Source organism: Callorhinus ursinus, unplaced genomic scaffold, assembly GCF_003265705.2.
Source record: "Callorhinus ursinus isolate GAN/ISIS: 27379988/994484 unplaced genomic scaffold, GSC_fseal_2.0 scaffold37, whole genome shotgun sequence".
NCBI classification, from domain to species: Eukaryota; Metazoa; Chordata; class Mammalia; order Carnivora; family Otariidae; genus Callorhinus; species Callorhinus ursinus.
Window position 1 is genome coordinate 1,618,609 of NW_027397099.1, and position 20,301 is coordinate 1,638,909.

The window sequence follows — 20,301 nt, forward strand, 5'->3', positions numbered from 1 at the left end:
AAAATGAGCCCAGGGGAAAGGGGAACAGCACGAAAAGCCACCGATTAGACCATCCTTAGGTACCCTCCCAAATTTGATAGTGCAGGCATTTCTTCTAGCTCTGATCCCTAGGATGCTACAGCACTGGGATGTGGTTGGCAGCTGGCCCTACTTCTCTCTCCAGCCTCTTAGTACTCTTCCTCCTCCTCTCTCCACTTCAGCCCCATGTGCTGAACATACTGTTCTCTAAACCTAGAATGCCCTTCCCTTCCCATTCCAACCCTCCATCTTGACTGTTACTTGAAGTCAAGGTTCAAATCCCATTTCCCTTGGAAAGCAAGCTTTCTGACCACCCAAAATAAGGCAGGCCCCCAGTTACATGCCATCACAGCACTCTGTATTTCTCAGTTTATTTAAGTGTCTGTCTTTGCTCACTCCAGGAAGCAGGGACTATATCTATCTTGTTCAACATCATTATCCTCAGCTAAAGCACAAGCCCTGGCACAAAGGAGGCATATAACAAATATCTCCTATTGACATAATCCAAAGGCTCCAACCCCAACTCCAGAGAAGAACCCTTCTTTATTTCTGTGCCCCTGGAAGTAGGATATATCTTATGCCTGGAATTGTAACACTGATTACTGTCAAGAGGCTTCTGTTTTGCCTTGTCCCTGATCACCAGTATTTCCTAAAACGAGCACTTTACACAACTTCTCTTGTTCAGATAGGAAAATGGTCCCAGGATTTGGCAGAGTAATAGCTGGGGATTACACTGCTCTTGGCAATAAGTTTTTTTTTTCCTTTAGTAGAGCTTCAGCTAGGACTGAGGGCTTGTCTAAAGAAATAGGAAGGAATTAGGAGATCACAGTATCACAGAAATGCTGGGCCCAAATGTTGGATCATAAACCTGTCACTGATTTTACAGATAAGAGAATAAGGCCTCCTAAATAACATGAAGCTCCTACTCCTGAGAGTACTAAGACAGGCACACGCCAAGTTACAAAAGGCCTGCAGAAGCAGAGACCACTTGTCTGTTCATCTCTGTTCTTCCCTTATATATTAACAATCTCTAGCAAGCCAAAGACAGTCCAGAAAAAATAACACACTTTCTGGCCCTCTTTAAATTTTCTTTTTAGGTTTTATTTATTTGAGAGAGAGAAGAGGGAGAGGGAGAAGCAGGCTTCCACTGAGCAGGGAGTCAGACTCAGGGCTCCATCCCAGGAGCCTGGGATCATGACCTGAGCCGAAGGCAGATGCTTAACCAACTGAGCCACGCAGGCGCCCCTGATGTTGTTTTCACATCTGCTAACACATCTGGCCCTCTTTAAAGTGTGACTATGTGACTAACTTCTGGCAAACAGGCTACAAGAAAAAGTGATGCCATGCTCTTAAAGAAAAAGAACATGCCTTCCTGGCCCAATATCCCCATCAGTTAGGTGGAATGCTGACAAGGGCATAAGCATCTGACAAGGCAGTAGACCATGTGAATGAGGATGTGGCCCCTGGGGATGACAGAGCTACTAGGAGATACCATAGAGCTGCTGTACCAACCCTGGACTGCTTACCTTCAGATGATATATGAGCTAGAAATAAGCTTTCATCATGCTTAACCACACTGATTTGGTTTCTTCAAATCAATGCCCAAGACCATAGCCTTATAGAATACTTGTAGGAATGAGGAATGATGGAAAAATAATATGCACTTAAAATCAAAACATACTTAAAAATTTAGGCTGGTTCTCGTATTTCACTGCTCTGTAAGTCCATCTCTATGCTGGGCCTGCAGCCAAGTGCCCTCCTGCTCAGCTCTAAGTGCCCGCTGTCCTGCAGTCCCAGAGCCTCCCTAAAACCCTGCCCCCCTGCCCACCAGGAGAAACTGACAGATCTTCCCCCTGTTAAAATATCTGTTTTTGGTGTTTCCAGTTTTAAGAAGACATAGTAAAGGTTGTTCTGCCTACTTCTCCTCTTGAAAATCATGGGAAAACAACAAAAGTCTGTTTGGGGTTCATTCCAAGAATTCAATATTGTTTGAGTACTATAAAAATTTCCTTTACTTATTGATATTGTGAATTAAATTAACAAATCATTTAATCTATTATGTGGAGAAATAGAGCAGGGAGAGGTCTTATTCACAAAAGCAACAAAGCAACCAAAAAAATTAAGACTAAATTTAATAATAAATGTTTAAGACATAGATGAAAAACATAAATACTCAGGAACTAAACCACTACCACCACCACCAACAATAAAAACTTGTATATGGAAAGGCACAGGTAATTTTTCAAAGAAAGGGCATTCATCTTGATTTAATATATAATTTATCTTTAATCTATAATCAAAAACCAATTTCAAATAACTTGGGGGGGGAGAATAAAATGGGAGGAATTGCCCTACCCAAATAAAATCACAATGGGATTGATTTTGGAACTTGTGAAATGATCCTAAGGTTCACCTAGGGAAAAAATGTTATATATTTATAAGGTACTACTAAAACTTAAAAATGCAAAATGATTGAAAGTTAAAGAATGGATATACCAGACAAGTGTTAAGCTAAAAGAATAATGGCATTAACTATATTAATATAGCAGTCATTTTGAGACAAAAAATATCACTAGGCAGGGTTCCATTTAAGGCAATATAGTGAATGATATAAACTAGTATCTAGAAATTTAGGATAAGAAATAATTTATAACATTTTATACTTAGCTCACAGGAAAATATACCCAGGTACCAAAACTGAATAAGAAACTAAACCATAGGTTAGCTGCCCTAACTGATTTGGCCGACATGACTGGAAATAGTTGAGATTTGAAGATCTTAATATCTGCAGAGGCTGTATTATAATATTCAGGAGGCCAGAAGAAACAAGGAGTAGGAACTGGGGCTTCTCACACACACATACACCCACCCAAATGCCTGGACCCATGAAAGGATAAATTAGAAAAAAAATCTTCCCACTAGTAAAGAGAGATAACAAAGAAGGTTATAGTCCTTTCCTAGGTTTTGGAGTGATAGTGGGGATGTCCCCAAAGAAATTATAATCATAGTCTGTATTACTGAGTACATAGTTTAAAATTAATGCTAATTACTTGAACTAGTAACTCATAATCTAAGAAATTAAATTAAAAACAAATCCTAGCAAACCAATGAAACAGTCACTACAGAATTTGGAGACAATGACATTTAAAAGTTATTATAACTGCATCCACAGATTCAAAAATTAAATAGAGACATGGAAAACACAGAAATGACCTAAATCAAACTTCCAGAGATGAAAACTGCAATGTACAATAAAAAATACACTGGACAGAAATAAGAGTAGATATTGAAAAAAATACCTTTTTAAAAAATGTAGTGAACTTAAAGTCATAGCAGTAAAAACTATCCAGAAAGAAACATACAGAGAAAAGAAAATCAAAACTAAATGAACAGTAACAAAACATGTACAGGATTTGCATGCTGAAAACCACAAAATGCTAATGAAAGAAATCAAATCAGATCTAAGCTAATGGGAATAAATACCAGGTTCAAGGATTGGAAGATTCAGCATAAGAAAGATGTCAGGTCTCCCCAAATTAATATACAGGTTTAATGCAATTTATACTAAAATTCCAGATTCTTTGAAGATACAGACAAGATTTTAAAATTTATATGAAAAGGCAAAGGATCTAGAATAAGTAAACCAGTTTGAAAAAGGAGAATAACATGAAAGGAATAGGTCTACCAAATTTCAACTCTTATTATGTAGTTACAACAATCAATACTGTGTAATATTGGCAGAGGAATATACACACAGATCAATGGAACAGAATGAAGAACCCAGAAACAGACCCATACAAAAATGTTCAACTTACTTCTTTTACAGAAGTGCACAAGCAATTCAATAGAGGAAAGATGGCTCTTCAAAAAATGGTGATGGAGCAATTGGACATCCATAGGGAAAAAATGAATCTCAACCTAGGTGTCACAACTTATAAACCCAAAATGGATTACAGACATAAATGTAAAATGAAATTATGTAAATGTAAATGTAAAATGTTTAGAAACAAACAAAAGAGAAAATCTTTTTTTAAAGATTTTATTTATTTATTAGAATGAGAGAGAGAAAGAGAGCACAAGAGGGGGGAGTGGGAGAGGGAGAAGCAGACTCCCCGCTGAGCAGGGAGCCCAATGCGGGACTCGATCCCGGGACTCCAGGATCATGACCTGAGCCGAAGGCAGTCGCTTAACCAACTGAGCCACCCAGGCGCCCCAAAAGAGAAAATCTTTAGGACTTAGGGCTAGGCAAAGACTTCTTAGACCTAACACAAAATGCATTAGTCATAAGAGGAAAAATGGATATGTGAGACTTCATCAAAATTAAAAAACTGTTCTCTACAAAAGATCCTGTTAAGAGGATGAAAACACCAGCTACAGAACAGGAGAAAATAGGGGCGCCTGGGTGGCTCAGAGTTAAGCGTCTGCCTTCAGCTCAGGTCATGATCCCAGGGTCCTGGGATCGAGTCCCGCATCGGGCTCCCCGCTCCTTGGGAGCCTGCTTCTCCCTCTGCCTCTCTGTCTCTGTCTCTGTCTCTGATGAATAAATAAATAAAATTAAAAAAAAGAATAGGAGAAAATAGGTGCAAACCACATATCTGACATGTACTGGCACATACTTCTTGCTATATTTCTGGACTATACAAAGAACTCTCAAAACTCAAAAGTAAAAAAACCAAGCAATCCAATTAGAAAATGGGCAAAATATGTGAAGAAACACTTCACTGAAGAAGATACACAGATGACAAATAAAAGATGTTCAACATCATTAGCCATTAGGGAAATGCAACTAAACCACAATACCATTAACATAAATATCTACCAGAATGACTGAAACAAAGCAATAGTGACAACACCAAATGCTGTCGAGGATGCAGAGCAACTGGGTCACTCAGATGTTACTGGTGGAAATGTAAAATAAAATGGTGCAGTCACACTGGAAAAGTTCCTCAGTTTCTTAGGAAACCAAACATGCAATTATCATACAACCCAGCACTTCTGGGCATTTACTCCAGACAAATGAAAACTCTCACACAAAAACTTGCACACAAATGTCTATAGCAGCTCTATTCATAACAGCCAAAAACTAGAAATGATGACTCAGATGTCCTTCAATAGGTGAATAGTTAAACCAACTGCAGGTTATCTATACTATGGAATATATTCAGAAATCAAAAGGAACAGATTATTGATACAATCTCATTCAATCTCCAGAGAATTACACTGAGTGAAAAGGCCAATCCCAAAATGTTATATACTGTCTGGTACCATTTACATAACTTTCTTAAAATGATTCTTTAAAAGGAAATAGAGAACAGGTTAGTGGCTTCCAGGAGTGAAGGAGAGGGTTGTCTGTGGCTCTAGACGGGCAAAATGAGGGATCCCTGTGAATATGGAAGTGTGCGGTATGTTGACCATATCCATGTTAGTATCCTGATTGTTGTATTGTACTTTAGTTTTGCAAGATGTTACCTTTGGAGAAAACTGGGTAAAGGATACATGGAAACTCTCTATATTATTTCTTACAACTGCATGTTAATCTACAATCATCTCAGGATTAAAAGTCTAATTAAATAATGAACAGATCATTCATGAGCTGTGGGACAACTTCAAGCAGCCTTAAAAGGTTAGGAGAGGAGAAATGGAAATACATTTTTATAAGGTTTTTATGCTTTACATGAAGTGGTATAATATTACTTAAAGGTAGAGTGTGCTAAGTTTAAGATATATAGTCTAAATCCTAAAGAAACCCTAAAACAAAAACTGTTATAGCTGAATAATAGCCAGAAAAGGAGATAAAATGGAATCACAAAAATTTGATCCAAAAAAGGGCAGGAAATGGGGTGGGGGGGGAGAACTATGGGATAAACAGAAAACAAAGAGCAAGGTGATAGACTTAAACCTAATGTTAATAAGCATATCAAATACAAGTGATTAAATATTCCAATTAGAAAACAAGAGATCACATTGATGATGATGATGAAAAAGCAGGACTTCAGCAACAGCCAAACCAAGTACTTATGGTTCTTGAAGGTCGTTTTCCTTGAAATACCTCATTTGGCCACATTACAAACCACATTAGATAACAGCAAGCTGCTAACACCCCAATGTTCTTTGTATCTTCGGGTCATGCAAAAATGCAATATAGATGGCGGGCGTGAAATGAAAAAGAAACAAACAGGTAAGTTCGTTATGTGTTATCAAGTGCACTAACTTAACACTGGTCACTAAGTTCAAAACACTCAGCAGCCAGCTTTTGAGGCGGCGTGACCTAGTAGGAATCATACCGAGGAGTCCTGGCTCCTTCACTGACTAGTTATGAGTCACTGGGCAATCACTTCATTTTTCTGAAACTCCATTCATTCATCTGAAAAATGGAGTAAGCGCACATAGTTGTTGTAAATACTATATGTTGTTTCACTTAAAGTGCATACAGTATGGCCTGGGATTCAGACATTGCTCAATTAATGTTAACTTCTTTCCTCTTCCACCTTATTTGTGCATCTGAGTAACAGCCAACCAAAGATACCAGGTCCTGATTTCTGGAACCCGGTAAATGTTGCTGTAAATGGTAATTTTTGCCGGTGTAATGTGGATCACCAGGGTGAGTCCTAAATGCCATGTTTCCTTATGAGAGAAGCAAATGGAGATCAGACACAGAGAAGGGGTGATGTGAAGACAAAAGGAGAGGTTGAGGAGTGATGTGGCCACAAGCTAAGGAATGCTGGCAGTCACCAAACACTGGAAGAGAAAAGGCACAGATTCCACCCTAGAGCCACCCCAGGGAGTGCAGCCCTCCCAACACCAGGATTTCAGCCCAAGATAATGGATTTCAGACTTCTGGCCTCCAGAACTGAGAGAATAAATTTTTGTTTGATGCCCCTAAATGTGTGGTAATTCGTCATAGAACCACAGGAAACTAATATACTAACCACGACTAATTCAAAGATGGTTACTCAGCTGGAGGGGGTTCCTGACAGTGGCACTGGGGTCAGGGACCATGGATGATAATTACTCAATATTAAGTCCACAAAGATGAAGATGATTAGGGCACGCCTGGGTGGCTGTCATTAAGCATCTGCCTTCAGCTCAGGTCATGATCCCAGGGTCCTGGGATGGAGCCCCGCATTGGACTCCTTGCTCAGCGGGAAGCCTGCTTCTCCCCCTACCACTCCCCCTGCTTGTGTTCCCTCTCTCGCCATGTCTCTGTCAAATAAATTCTTAAAAAAACAAACAAACCAAAAAAAAAAAAATAGTTAAACATCACTCAGGCTATCACATCTCAAAGCTGAAACACCTCAAAGGAGCCAGCTCTCTGGTTCAGGTACAGAATAGAAAATACCCATTTTTCAAATGGTGTTTCTGAGGGTGAAGGGACCTAAGAGCCCAGTCCTCTGCCTCCTGGGTATGCCATATTAAGATACTGTCTGTAGTAGACATGTCTGTTTTAGCTCAATCTATGCTTTCCCTCACTGTTGCCTATTCCCTACCTCCCTGTGAAGTCAGGTACAGCCTCATCCTGACTTGTTCCTGATATTCTCCACCTCTATGGAGCTTATCAGTCTCCTCCAACAGCCCCTCTTCTGTTACTGACCTCTGATCTTGACAGGGCAATATTGAGATGGCCAGGACACCAGCGGGCTCTGAAAACCAGGCTGCCTGTGTTTGAACCCTGGCTCTGCTACTTCTGTGTCCTTGGGTGGCCTAATTAATCTTTGCCTCAACTGTAACATGGAGCTAATTACAGCAACTACTTCATACAATTAAGTGTGTACACTGATTAGGGAAGTGCCTGACACAGGGTGAGAGTCAAAAGTGTATTACTGGGCGCCTGGGTGGCTCAGTCGTTAAGCGTCTGCCTTCGGCTCAGGTCATGATCCCAGGATCCTGGGATCGGGTCCCACATCGGGCTCCCCGCTCAGCGGGAGGCCTGCTTCTCCCTCTCCCACTCCCCCTGCTTGTGTTCCTGCTCTCCCTGTCTCTGTCAAATAAATAAATAAAATCTTTAAAAAAAAAAGTGTATTACTGCTGCGACATTATTTATTAAGGGCATCTGTGGCTAACGTGACAACATGTGAAACTAAGTCAGGGAATCTGTAACTCTCACCAGTTTTGAGTGCTTTTAGATGATCTGCCCTCAAAATGATCCCCCTGGGGCACTTGGGTGGCTCATTCGGTTGAGCATCTGCCTTCAGCCCATGTCATGATCCCAGGGTGCTGGGATCGAGCCCATCAGGATCCCTTCTTCCTCTGCCTGCTGCCCCCCACCCCGCTTGTGCTGTCAAATAAATAAAATCTTAAAAAGAAAAAAAATGATCCCCCTGAAAATAACCCACGTGTGTACCAACAGCAGGCAATAATTGTGGTATATTCATGTAACAGAACGCCACGCGGCAATGAGAATGAATCTATATTGATGATTCCATTCACGTAAACATTTGTGATGGTAGAAATCAGTAAAGAGGTTACTGTGAGAGAGAAGTAATGACTAGAACCAGGCACAAGGAGACATAGGGTACTGGGATGTACTTTTTCCTGATCTTGGTGACGATAAGGCCATCTTGGTAATATTTCAGGTGGTACATTTTCCTGTATGTATATTATACTTCAATTTTTAAGTTAAGTGATTCCCCCAGCCTATCACTCATTGGTCAGTTCAACTGCTGCCGAATAAGGAAGAGGGGTGAAGCCACCAGGTGGCAGACTTCAGTGAGTAGGTAAAGTCTGGAATGTGGCAGGGTGACTGCCACAATGGTTGGCAGCAAAAGGGCACAGGTGACAAAGGAGGGTGCAGACCACATTCATCACACCTAAGTTAAAGAGCCAGCTCTGTCTTCCTACTGAGACACCTCAGCACTCCGTCTTTATGAGAGAACTAGACCATTTCCTTGGCCCACTGACCAATTCAAAGGGCAAGGTGGGCATGCTATTCTAGACACGCGGGTAAGTGGCATACTGTAAACGCTACAATAGCCCGGCATTTACCAGTTTAATCCCTAGAACAGCATCCATTCCAAATAAAAATTGAGTAAACAAAATGAAAGCTTTAAGAGCGGTAGCTTTTGGTTTCACAGGACTTATCTTGAGAATGGACTCCTTGATGCAGGCACAGTCTTGCAGTAACACTGAAACTCATATCACAGAGCTTAAATAGCTAGAACTTCTGTATACTGGTACCCTGATGTAGCCCAGGCTCTTGCATTACAATGGGTTTTCCATTCTTGTTACAATCACAGGAACTGCTGGAACTATAGCTAAAGACTTTCCCACACATCATACCCATAAAAACATTTCTCCATCAGGTTTGTTAGCCCCGAAGATTTTTGTTAGAGTGATAAAGCTCTCTTGCAAGGAAAGAAAACCTACCCTAAACTTGCTTGAACGAAAAGACAACAAAACAAAAACAAAACTAAACATACTACTTACTGGAACTCAAAAACCCAGCCGTATTTCTGGCTTCAGATATGGTTTAATGTAGTTGTTCAAACAGAAGCTTTGAGGGTGATTGCTCTTCAACTCTGATTTCTTTTTTGCTGTGCTTTCTCTCAGCCTCCACAAGAATTTAAGAGTTCCTCTCAGCTTTAAGACTAAGGGGAGGGGTGCCTGGGTGGCTCAGCCGTTAAGCGTCTGCCTTCGGCTCGGGTCGTGGTCCCAGGGTCCTGGGATCGAGCCCCGCATCGGGCTCCCTGCTCGGCGGGAGGCCTGCTTCTCCCTCTCCCACTCCCCCTGCTTGTGTTCCCTCTCTTGCCGGGTCTTTCTCTGTCAAATAAATAAAAATAAAATCTTAAAAAAAAAAAAAAAGACTAAGGGGGAAAAGAAGAGTTATTTCTTCCTATTAACTCTTGCCAAGTCCTGGGACTGTAATTGGACCATGCTGGGTAAATTACTGACATCTGAACCAACAGCTATGGTTTAGGGGAAGGAATGTGCAGCTGAGCCAGGCCTGTGTCACATATCCTGCTCCTGAGTGGAAGATGAAATCCAAAGGGAAATTTAGTGTACTATTACCAGTAAAAGGGGGTGAAAAATTCTGGGAGGCCAAAATGACAAATGTCTAGGACAACAGGTTTCTCTCCGGGGTGGATATGCTCATGATGACCTAGCCTGGAAGAAGTCCTAAAGGTTTTTTCATACTCGACACACTCATAGGGTTTCTCTGCAGTGTGGTTTCTTTGATGCTGAAGAAAATTTCTTTTGCTAGCGAAGACTTTTCCACAGGCATCACATAAACAGGAAGACTCCTGAATATGGATCCTTAGATGCCTTTTTAATTGTTCCTGAGCACTAAAGGCTTTTCCACAATCTACACAGTCAAAGGGTTTCTCCTCACTGTGGACTCTCTGGTGCCGAGTTAGTTTTGTATGAAAATTGAAGGCCTGCCCGCATATCTTACAAGAATAAGGCTTTTCCCCTGTGTGAATACGTTGATGTTGGCTAAGATGAGAAGTCCTTCCAAAGCTTTTGCCACACTCCTTACATTCATAGGGTTTCTCTCCAGTGTGGATTTTCTGATGTCGAAGTAGTGGTGAATTTCCAACAAAAGCTTTTCCACACTCATTACACTCATAAGGTTTCTCCCCATTGTGGATTCTCTGATGTATGACAAACTCGGAACTACTGGTAAAACTATTTCCACACTCTCCACAGAGATAGGGTCTGTCCCCACTGTGGATTCTCTGATGCCTAATCAGATTTGCATTATCATTAAAGGCTCTCCCACACTCTTCACATTGATAGGGCTTCTCTCCAGTGTGGATTCTCTGGTGCCGAATTAATGAAGAATTGCCATTAAAGGCTTTTCCACACTCATTACACTCAAAGGGTTTCTCCCCGGTGTGGATTCTCTGGTGTCTAACATAGTAAGAAAAATAACTGAAGCATTTCCCACACTCCTCACATCTGAAGGGTTTTCTTGTACAGTGGATTCTTGGACTCTTTCCTTTAATATTTCTCACTGTGGGGATTTCCTGGTGCTTTTCCAGTTCACAGGTTTCTAGAAAGTTGGCTCCCTGAACAACACTCTTCTGCAAACCATGTGACAATATCACATCTCTTTCTTCAGAAATTCCCTGTGTTGATGTGGACTCACTGCCAACGTTGGTCTCAGTATCTAATGAAACAGAAAACAAATGCCACCTGAGGATTATACTAGAAACAAAAGAGCATCAAAAATTATAGGGTCTTTAGAGATTACTATTCCAACCTCCACATCGGACTGCTAGCAAGACCAGGCTACTAAAATGAAAGTGCCAAATATCACACAGAGAACAGTAAAGGACAAACAGGGTACTGGTATACACAGCACAGATCAGATTGCTTCCTAAGCTTTTCCAGACTCCGTACTTTTTGAATAACTTCTCTCTGGTACATTCTAGTATCGTTTGACCTTATCATATTCATAGAACTATAAAATACCAAAGGCACAGGCCCTAAGAGCAAGTGGTGACACTGGGGCTAGCAAGACTCAAGAGTCAGAAAGTACAACAGAACAGAGTCAGAATACAAATGTGATGAAAGAAAAAGGTTCTTTTAAAAAATTCATACCCAAAAATAAATAAAAAAGTCATACCCTGTAAATAGCCCAAAAGCCTGGAGACACTAAGCATTAAAGGCACTAGGCTGTGACAAGACAGAGAGAGAAGAAAATTACACTCAGAGGTTCTTAAATACAGGACATCCCCCAAAGGCTGTTAACTGCAGGTTCACAGAGGACAGTGAACTCCCTAAAGTTGCTGGCAATTCCTGTCTTGTTATCAGACTCTCACAAAAGTCTGAATCTCAAACACGCAGAGACTTTATTTGGAAAGGGAAGAATACAGTTTACCTATATACACAAAGACTGCAGAGTAGTTCTCATTTCAGCCACCTGTAAAATGGCATTTGTATTCCAAGACTGGACGCCATTTTACCTCAGTTAAAGTCAATCTATTTTTTTAAAAGATTTTATTTATTTATTTGTCAGAGAGAGAGAGTGCGCACAAGCAGGGGAAGCGGCAGGCAGAGGGAGAAGCAGGCTCCCTTCTGAGCAAGTAGCCCAATGCAGGGCTCAGTCCCAGGACCCTGGGATCATGACCTGAGCCGAAGGCAGACACTTAAGTGACTCAGTCACCCAGGTGTCCCAAAGTCAATCTATTTTATATAAAATGTTGGACTAATTTTAATGTTAATCTCAGGTATCTGGGACTCATCTAATCAAGTTCATCCTTCAAGTGCGAGTTAAACGAGTAAGAGCCCTTGGAGAAAGGCAGTGGGAGAGGAGACATTGGAGACTGAAGTGAACAGGGTGTTCAATTATAAAACCAGGACTGGGCAATCAATGACCAAAATACTCTTATTTTCCTGCTGCCCCATAATCTGCCATCATCTAGATCAGGATCCCCACAGCAGTTCTTCCAAGCTTCCAAGCTTCCAAGACCTTTACCACCTTCCTAGGTCTCTAGCCATTACCCCCACCTTCCTGCTGAAAGAACAAAGCTGCCCAGATGCAGTGCCCTCAACGTCTTTCCCTCCCATTTCTACACCCACTCGTTACAAGCCATCTGCTGCCCTCTCAAGTCTCACACTTCCCAATCACCCCTGATGCCATCTCCTCCCTTCGCCTGCTACACTGCTCTACCAGCTGTAACATCCCTCCTCTTCATCACCAACCTCCTTCTGCAGATCCTCAAATCCACTTGGGCTTAACCATCATCCCTTCACATCCAACTTTTTCTTTTTCTTTTTTTTTTTCAAAGATTTTATTTATTTGACAGAGAGACATTGAGAGAGAGAGAACACAAGCAGGGGGAGTGGTAGAGAGAGAAACAGGCTTCCCGCCAAGCAGGGAGCCCGATGCGGGGCTCAATCCCAGGACCCTGCGACCATGACCTGAGCTGAAGGCAGATGCTTAATGACTGAGCCACCCAGGCGCCCCCCAACTTTTTCTTTTCTTTTTTTTTTTTAAAGATTTTATTTATTTATTTGACAGAGAGAGAGTACAAGTAGGCAGAGAGGCAGGCAGAGGGAGAGGGAGAAGCAGGCTTTCTGCTGAGCAGGGAGCCCGATGCGGGACTCGATCCCAGGACCCTGGGATCATGACCTGAGCCAAAGGCAGCTGCTTAACCAACTGAGGCACCCAGGCGCCCCCCCCAACTTTTTCTTATAGTAGTGTTTTTCAAACTGCTTACCCATTAGTTGTGAAATGGACATAGTATGTAACTATCAGACACTTTTTAAAATGAAACACACTAGCCTAACCTAGAAGAAAATTCACATACATTGCAATGCCAAGGTAAATTTTGTCTCTTGAAACTCCAGTCTCAAAGTACATAATGCGTATACAGGGTGAAGCTCATAATAAGAGTTGGTACGGTTGTATTTCATTTCTAAACTTACCAAAATAAACTTATCTAAAGTGCTGCCTATAATCTCAGGAAACAAACTGAGGGTTGCTGGAGTGGACGGGGGGTGGGAGGGATGGGGTGGCTCAGTGATGGACACTGGGGAGGGTATGTGCTATGGTGAGCGCTGTGAATTGTGTAAGACTGATGAATCACAGACCTGTACCCCTGAAACAAATAATACAGTATATGTTAGTAAAAAAATAAAAAATAAAGTGCTGCCTCAATTTCCTCATCTACCATTTACTCTTTCTCTACAAAGTATCTACCCTGAAACTCCTACCCTTGGCTTCAGGTCCATGTTCCCTCTTGGGGACGCTCCTCTACTTTCTCTTCCCTGTCTCAATAAAATTAAATATCCCTTAATATTTAGATTCAGCTCTTTTTGTTCTCTGGGTGTCATTTTAATTAAAACTCTGGTAGAGTACACTTGCATCTACTCCTATAGACCTGACATTTATCTCAGACTCTACACCTGCCTTCTCTGTGGCCTGCTCTGGCCATCCAATTATACATATTCTAAAGGAAACTCACACTCTTGTGCTCAGATCTGAATTCACATGAATTTAAAAAGTTTCTTTTATGTCATGACTTCCCAGTGTTACCTGACTCAATTCTCCTCTTTGATGGCCAAGTTTTGGTAAGATCTGGTCAATGTTAGCTCCACATGCTCTTTCCTCTTTCTTGTTTGCACTGCCACTATCCCCTATCCAATTCACTCACTCAAAAGTTAACACCTGACATGTAGTAAGGGTTTTTAACAAGATTTTATACCTTCAATTTCCTTCAGGCCCATCCAAAGCACATACTATGTTATTATTTCACAAATACAACCAAATATGGGCCTATGTCACTAGAGGCAATGTCACGGTGGCAGGGGTCACTGCTCCTGCTCCTTGTTTGCTTTTACCTGCTCTTTCATTTCCGGTTCCCATGCCCTAAGTTCATTAGGATAGAGCCCTCAAGTCCACCACAAACTCTGCATTCTAGATTTTCCATACAAGGCTGGGTGGGTAAGTCACACCAACTACATTCATCTACACCAATGGCTGAGTAAAGGGGGTCAGGATATACTGTAGACTCTGCCAGACCCAGATTCTAGGAAGTCTTATTTAGCCTTCCAGTCCTAAGCTTCATGCTCCCCCAATGCTTACTAGAAAAGACAAATACTTGTAGGTACTCCAGAAATATCCATTTTAAAATATGCTCCCCAAGTGACTGTCCCTGAACATTAAACTGCAAAATTCTTCCCAACAATTTACTGGATCCTCTACTCCTTTTCTTAGGCCAGAGACTACCTTTTTTTTCACATGGGACCCACTGTCATAAGTCAAATTTGGAACATATAGCCTGCTACTGAAGAAGCTTACTTAAGCTCCTAAATGGGAATTTCTCCAACTTCTCCTTCTGCTGTGCTCCCATAGCCCACTACCTATATGCCAAGAATAGCACTTAACACACTTTTTTTAAAAGCTCTTTACATCTGTCTCCATAGCATGTATCCTCCAGAGCCTCTTAAACAAAGCTTGGCATGTGGCAAGTGCTGAAAACCACCTGTGAACAAATCCATCCTGTCCAAAGGAGGACCACTGAGACAGGAAAGGCCAAAACTCAGGAGTAATGGATTAAAAAATTGCTTGAAATTTACTAAGGGGAACTTGTTATCTTGATAAGAGTTAAAATTAATGGAAAAGGTTTCATATTTTACTTACTAGGAGAAATCATCCATTTTATTTAAATCCTTCCCAGTATGGTTCATTTTAAAATACACTGCTCTATAAAGCTCCATAGTTGCCAGTTCTAAACCTTCCTCCTTACCTTTACAGATGTCTTTGGTCCTCTCTGCAGATGGGTTATCCTGTGCCTCCAAGCCCCAAGGCAAATTCCCTCCCTCCAGAAGTGAGATCAGGGCAGGTTTGGGAACTGGGTATCCTGAAAATGGGGAGAAAATGGCACCTTTCAGTTGTGTGTCTGCTGTGTCAAAAGAAGGAAAACCCCAAGAGCCTCCATAAGAGTAAGATCCACAGAAGAAGGTTCAGGATTGGGGAAAGCCAAGATTTGATCAAGAAACCGAGCATCTGTGATCCCTTCCTACTTAAGAGTAGGTAAGTTAGTGAGATCCTACAAGATATATGCAAACACAGGGAATGGGTCACACCCTTCCCTAGACAAGTTAAGAACTTAGCTCTGGCAATGGAACTATGTATTCCTTACTGTGTAGAGCCCCTTGGAGGATGGGATGTACTCTTACCAGGGGACAACAATTCCATACATTGCTACCAAACTGACTCAGTATCTCTCCCTACCCAGTAACCTTTGAAGTGGGTCATTTGGTTTCAGCCCTGGAGCCACAGAGTGGAAGATACCAGAGACATTCTCTCCCTCTCCACACTGCACACCCAGCCTATTAGGAGAGAATAAGGAAGGAAACAGGAAAGCACAGATCTGAGTCCCAGAAGGAAAGCAGCCTTACCCAGGGATGTCAAGTTCCCATAATTCTCCAGCATAACACTTCTGTACAGGGCCTTCTGTGCAGGAGAAAGACCAGCCCATTCTGTCCCGGTGAAGTAGACAGCCACGTCCTTAAAGGTCACCAACTCCTAAAACAAGAGGTTCCTGCTGCCCCAGAGCCAACTCTCTGACTCAGGGACAGAGTGCAAGGCATAGGGAACAGTATGAGGGAGGAGTCCTAATAGGGATGGCTAATGAGAAAAAATGAAGGAACTGGATGTTAGATCATTAAATGACTATTTTTACAACCAAAAATCTGAAACTTCTCTAACAGAAGAGCTTCCATTAGGACATGAAATGTACTATTCTAAAACATGGTAACATTTCAAAAACCTTGGAAAATCTCCCATTAATTAAACTTCCTAAAGCAAATTCTTTGGTTTTATAAATACTTTTAATCTTTTGTTGTTACATCTCCAAATGGACATTAGCTTCAATCGGTCTAGACACTCACTCACAGGTAGCATGTCAGGACCTACCTATTCCCTCTTCACTGCCTCAGTGCCCAGGTAATCCATCTGTACCCCACAAGTGCTCATTCTGCCCCAAACCTCAAGCCCACTTTAACAAGAAGAGCATCATGGTTTGCTCTGATGAGCCTGTCTCATCCAAGCCCATCTGTGCTTGAAGAGCTATCCTGCCTGTACTCAAGAACGTCTAGCAGAGAGCTTAGTGGAAGAGACAGCAGGCAGGAGTGGACTTGTTGGACAAGTGGAAGAGACAGCAGGCAGGAGTGGACTTGTTGGACAAGTGGAAGAGACAGCAGGCAGGAGTGGACTTGGCTCCTCTCTAGAAGTGGTATCAAGGGAGAATGAGTCAACAACTGCTCAGCAGTCTGGAAACTGAGTGGTGAGGACTGTGATATGGTGGTACCTGTGACTCACCAATACTTATGGAAGATCAGAAGAGGGTGGAACCTATTGGGGAGGCACTGCATCGATTTAAAGTGAGGGAGAGGGACCTTCCAGATGTCAGAAATGCAGGATTGGGACTTGGGATACAGTTCATGGATGCTAAGTTATTGTATAAATAAGAGCCAGGAAGAGGAAATGGTTATCAACACCTAGCAACTCCCCAGTCAAAAAGTGAGGTGCAACTCAAATCAATTTCCCAGTCCCACAAATGTAAGGTACTTAATGCTCACTTAACAGATGAAGTCCATCAAAACAGAGTTCAAGTGATTGGCTCAAGACCACAGAGGCCTGATGGGATCCCTAGATTCAGGTGTCCTGTCCTAGCGCAGGTTTTCATCCTCGTCTGTCGGTGCCTCACCTCAGCCAGCAGCACTGACCTTAAGAGTGATAAATTTTCCCTGATTATGAAACCCAAACTTCTTTAAGAGGACAAAGGCTAGAGGCCCCCTTTTCTTGTCTTCCTCCTACTGGCCCTCTGCCCCCACCTCCCAAGAACCTTGCAACCTCACTGATCTCGATCACTCCCATCAAACACCGGATATTCCTTCCACCAACCCAAGTCCCTCATTCTCAGAGATCCCTCCATGGGAGTCCCTACTGAACTTGGGGGCTCTTCAGTTCAGCAGAGATCCTTGGAGAACAGGAGACTGTACTTCTGATTCCCCGGACACTCTCTCCAGCCAATGTCTGCAGGGCTTCTGGTCGCTTAGCCCCTCACCATCAGCTTTCTCCCCAACATCATAGTGGATGTTGGGGAGAACTTTCATCCCCAACGTCGTATTGGAGAGAATCAAAGAGATGCCTTCCTGCTGCTTTGGTTCTAAGAGTGTTTCCAGAATTATCCCTCTCATGCCCCATTTCCTTCAAATTACATCTCTGAAGGCTAACCTGAGGGAATCACAGCTCACCTGATGCCAGGCATTCAGGGACATGGCTGCCATCACCTGGGCTCCCTCTCAGTGAAAGGCAGGGGCTGAGGGAAGAAGCAAAGAGAACCATGAGTGAGCCTGGCCAAAAGGCTCTCCTTTAAACCAACAAACCTGTGGCCAATAACAATAGTTGCCATCATTTATCCAATGCCCACTGGATAAGTGGCATATATTCCTTTCAACCCACACCATACAATGAAGTTTGAATTCGGAAGAAAAAGACTTTGAAAGGGTAAGTAACTTGCCCTTGGGCACCAGAGCCTGTACCACCATCAAACCATGCTTCCTGTCCTGGGTAAGATGTTAAGTACGGGGGAATAGGAGTACACAAAGAGCAAAACAAGCAAAAACAAAAGCAAAACCTAACAAGAGGAAACCCACATCTTTATTTTTAAACATAAACTTTGGGGCCCCTCGGTGGCTCAGTTGGTTAAGCGTCTGACTCTTGATTTCAGCTCAGGTCATGATCTAGGGGTCATGGGATCCAGTCCCATGTTGGATTCCCCACTCAGTGCGGAGTCTGCTTGTCCCTTTCCCTCTGCTCCTCCCCTGGCTTGTGCTGTCAAATAAATAAATAAATAAAATAAAATAAAAAACTTTTACTGAGAAATCTAAAAAGTAAAAAAAAAAAATGTTCTCGGATATAAAATACACAAAATACATATCCCTTCATTCAGGCTCCACTTTAATCCCATGAATTTTCTTTTTCCCAAATGAGAAAACAAGGCTATGAGAATAATTTTCTTTACCAAGGTCACAAGGAGGTGGATGAACTTGGATTCCAACCAGATGCGCCTGATTCCAAAAGCCACGTTTTCAGTTAACTACACTAGATCACTTCCAATTATAATCCCAAAATGATCTTTTATAACATTCTGAGGTTAATATGGAATAGTCACCAAAAAAATTCAGAAAAAGAATCACAGAGTAAGCCTTCCTTTTTAGACCTTGGGGCCAGCATCTTTTTGTTAACCACTCCATTCTAGAACCCAGGGATGACCAAAACTGATTAGCAAAGGACCCGGAAAGGCCACCTCAACTTGCCCAAATGCTGGGTTATTACTTTAATTATATCATCCCCTACACTTTGTGCTAAGCAGTCATATTCTGCCAAAAAGCCAGCATCTTCCCTAACCTCACTGTATGCTGTAATTTCCTACTAGCCTCATCTTGTGCCACCCTCCTCCTTTGTTTGGCCACTCTGGCCTTCCTTCAGTTCCCTCTACTGTACTAACTCAGGGCCTTTGTACCTGCTGTTGCCTCTGTATGAACTACTCTTCTCCAACTTTAGGACCTTTGTAACTGATACTGTCTACCCACAATACTCTCCAGCAGCCTGACCCTTCTTCACCTAGGTAATACTAGATCATCCTCTACAAACCAAGTCAGCTTCCCATGTTAAACACTACACTCATACTGTGTTCACTTTACTATATACCACGTCTCCCAGTTTGAGATCATACATTTCCATTAATCTGTGCTTTCTACACTCAACAAACATTTCTGTATACTTCATTCATTCCAGGCCAAGTGTGAGATGCAGTGTAGAGAGGAAAAACGGACGTGACCTTCCGTCATGGAGCTTTGTCTAGACTAAAGGAAAGACACACACTAATCAGAGTCTCTTAAGTAACTTCAAGATAACAATTGTGATTAGTGCCGGGGGAATCTATCCTAGATGGGAAGACTTAGGGATAGGAACTAACTAGGTTAAGAACGCATGTTCTGGAGGCGAAAAGCCAAGAAGGCTGTAGCACAGCCGAGGAGAGTGTGCTGCAAAATGAGGTTGTAGAAGGTGCAGAAGGTGAAGCCATGCAGGGACCTGTGCACACGTTAAGGAGTTGGTCTTCGCCCAGAAAGCAAGGGGCCGCAGCTACTGGGTTACAAGCAGGTAGGGTGAACCGATCAGGTTTGATTACTACGTGACTTTCCCATTAAACTGAAAGCTCCCTGAGGGTGGGGCCCACGCTCGGCTCCTTTACAGCCGCATCCCGGGAACCTGGAGCAGGGGCTGCCATGCAGCTGCTCGGTAAGTAGTGGCGGGCCCAACGGGCATGGCTCTGAAGCTGTGTCGGGCACACAAGGCATCTCCTTTCCATCCACAGCTCCTCGCCCCAAAGCGGCCGCCGCGAGTTGGGGCGAGCAAAGGCACCCGAGGGAGGGCAGGACCGGTCCGCAGGCAGCCTCCACCTCCCTCCACCGCTGCTTCAGGGCCGCAGGAGGGGTGAACAGTGCGCCCCTAACAAAGACGACCCGGCGACAAAGCCCACCACTCACCTCAGAAAGGCGCAATGTGCGGCGTGACCGGAAGCGCGTCACCGCGCAGGCTGCGTCGCCCAAGCCGCACGTGCTTCCTCTCTAGGACGCCAGAGCGCGCCGCTCGGTGGTCCCCTGGCTTTGGGCCCCAGCGGGGCGGGGCTTCTTAACCTGCGGTCCTTGGAGACCTTGAATGGCAGAGAAAGTTGACTGTTGTTTTCGCTGATCTCTAACCGAAATTTAGCGTTTCCTTCAATTATGTGTTGGCAACAAACCGCAGTACGATCAGCAGTACCT

General features: G+C 42.9%; 1 protein-coding gene across 1 annotated transcript in view; it reads right to left on the reverse strand.

The window, feature by feature from the left end:
* Positions 1 to 20,099, reverse strand: part of ZNF23 (zinc finger protein 23) — a 36,079-nt gene extending 15,980 nt beyond the window's left edge. The window contains exons 1-5 of the mRNA XM_025889009.2: positions 20,026 to 20,099; positions 17,728 to 17,792; positions 15,868 to 15,994; positions 15,213 to 15,326; positions 9,465 to 11,125 (exon numbers count right to left, since the gene is read on the reverse strand). Coding sequence (XP_025744794.1) covers positions 10,020 to 11,125; positions 15,213 to 15,326; positions 15,868 to 15,994; positions 17,728 to 17,760 — 1,380 coding nt within the window. The 5' untranslated portion in view covers positions 17,761 to 17,792; positions 20,026 to 20,099 and the 3' untranslated portion in view covers positions 9,465 to 10,019. Of the gene's footprint in view, positions 11,126 to 15,212; positions 15,327 to 15,867; positions 15,995 to 17,727; positions 17,793 to 20,025 lie in introns of the transcript that reaches the window.
* Positions 20,100 to 20,301: the final 202 nt, after the last annotated feature.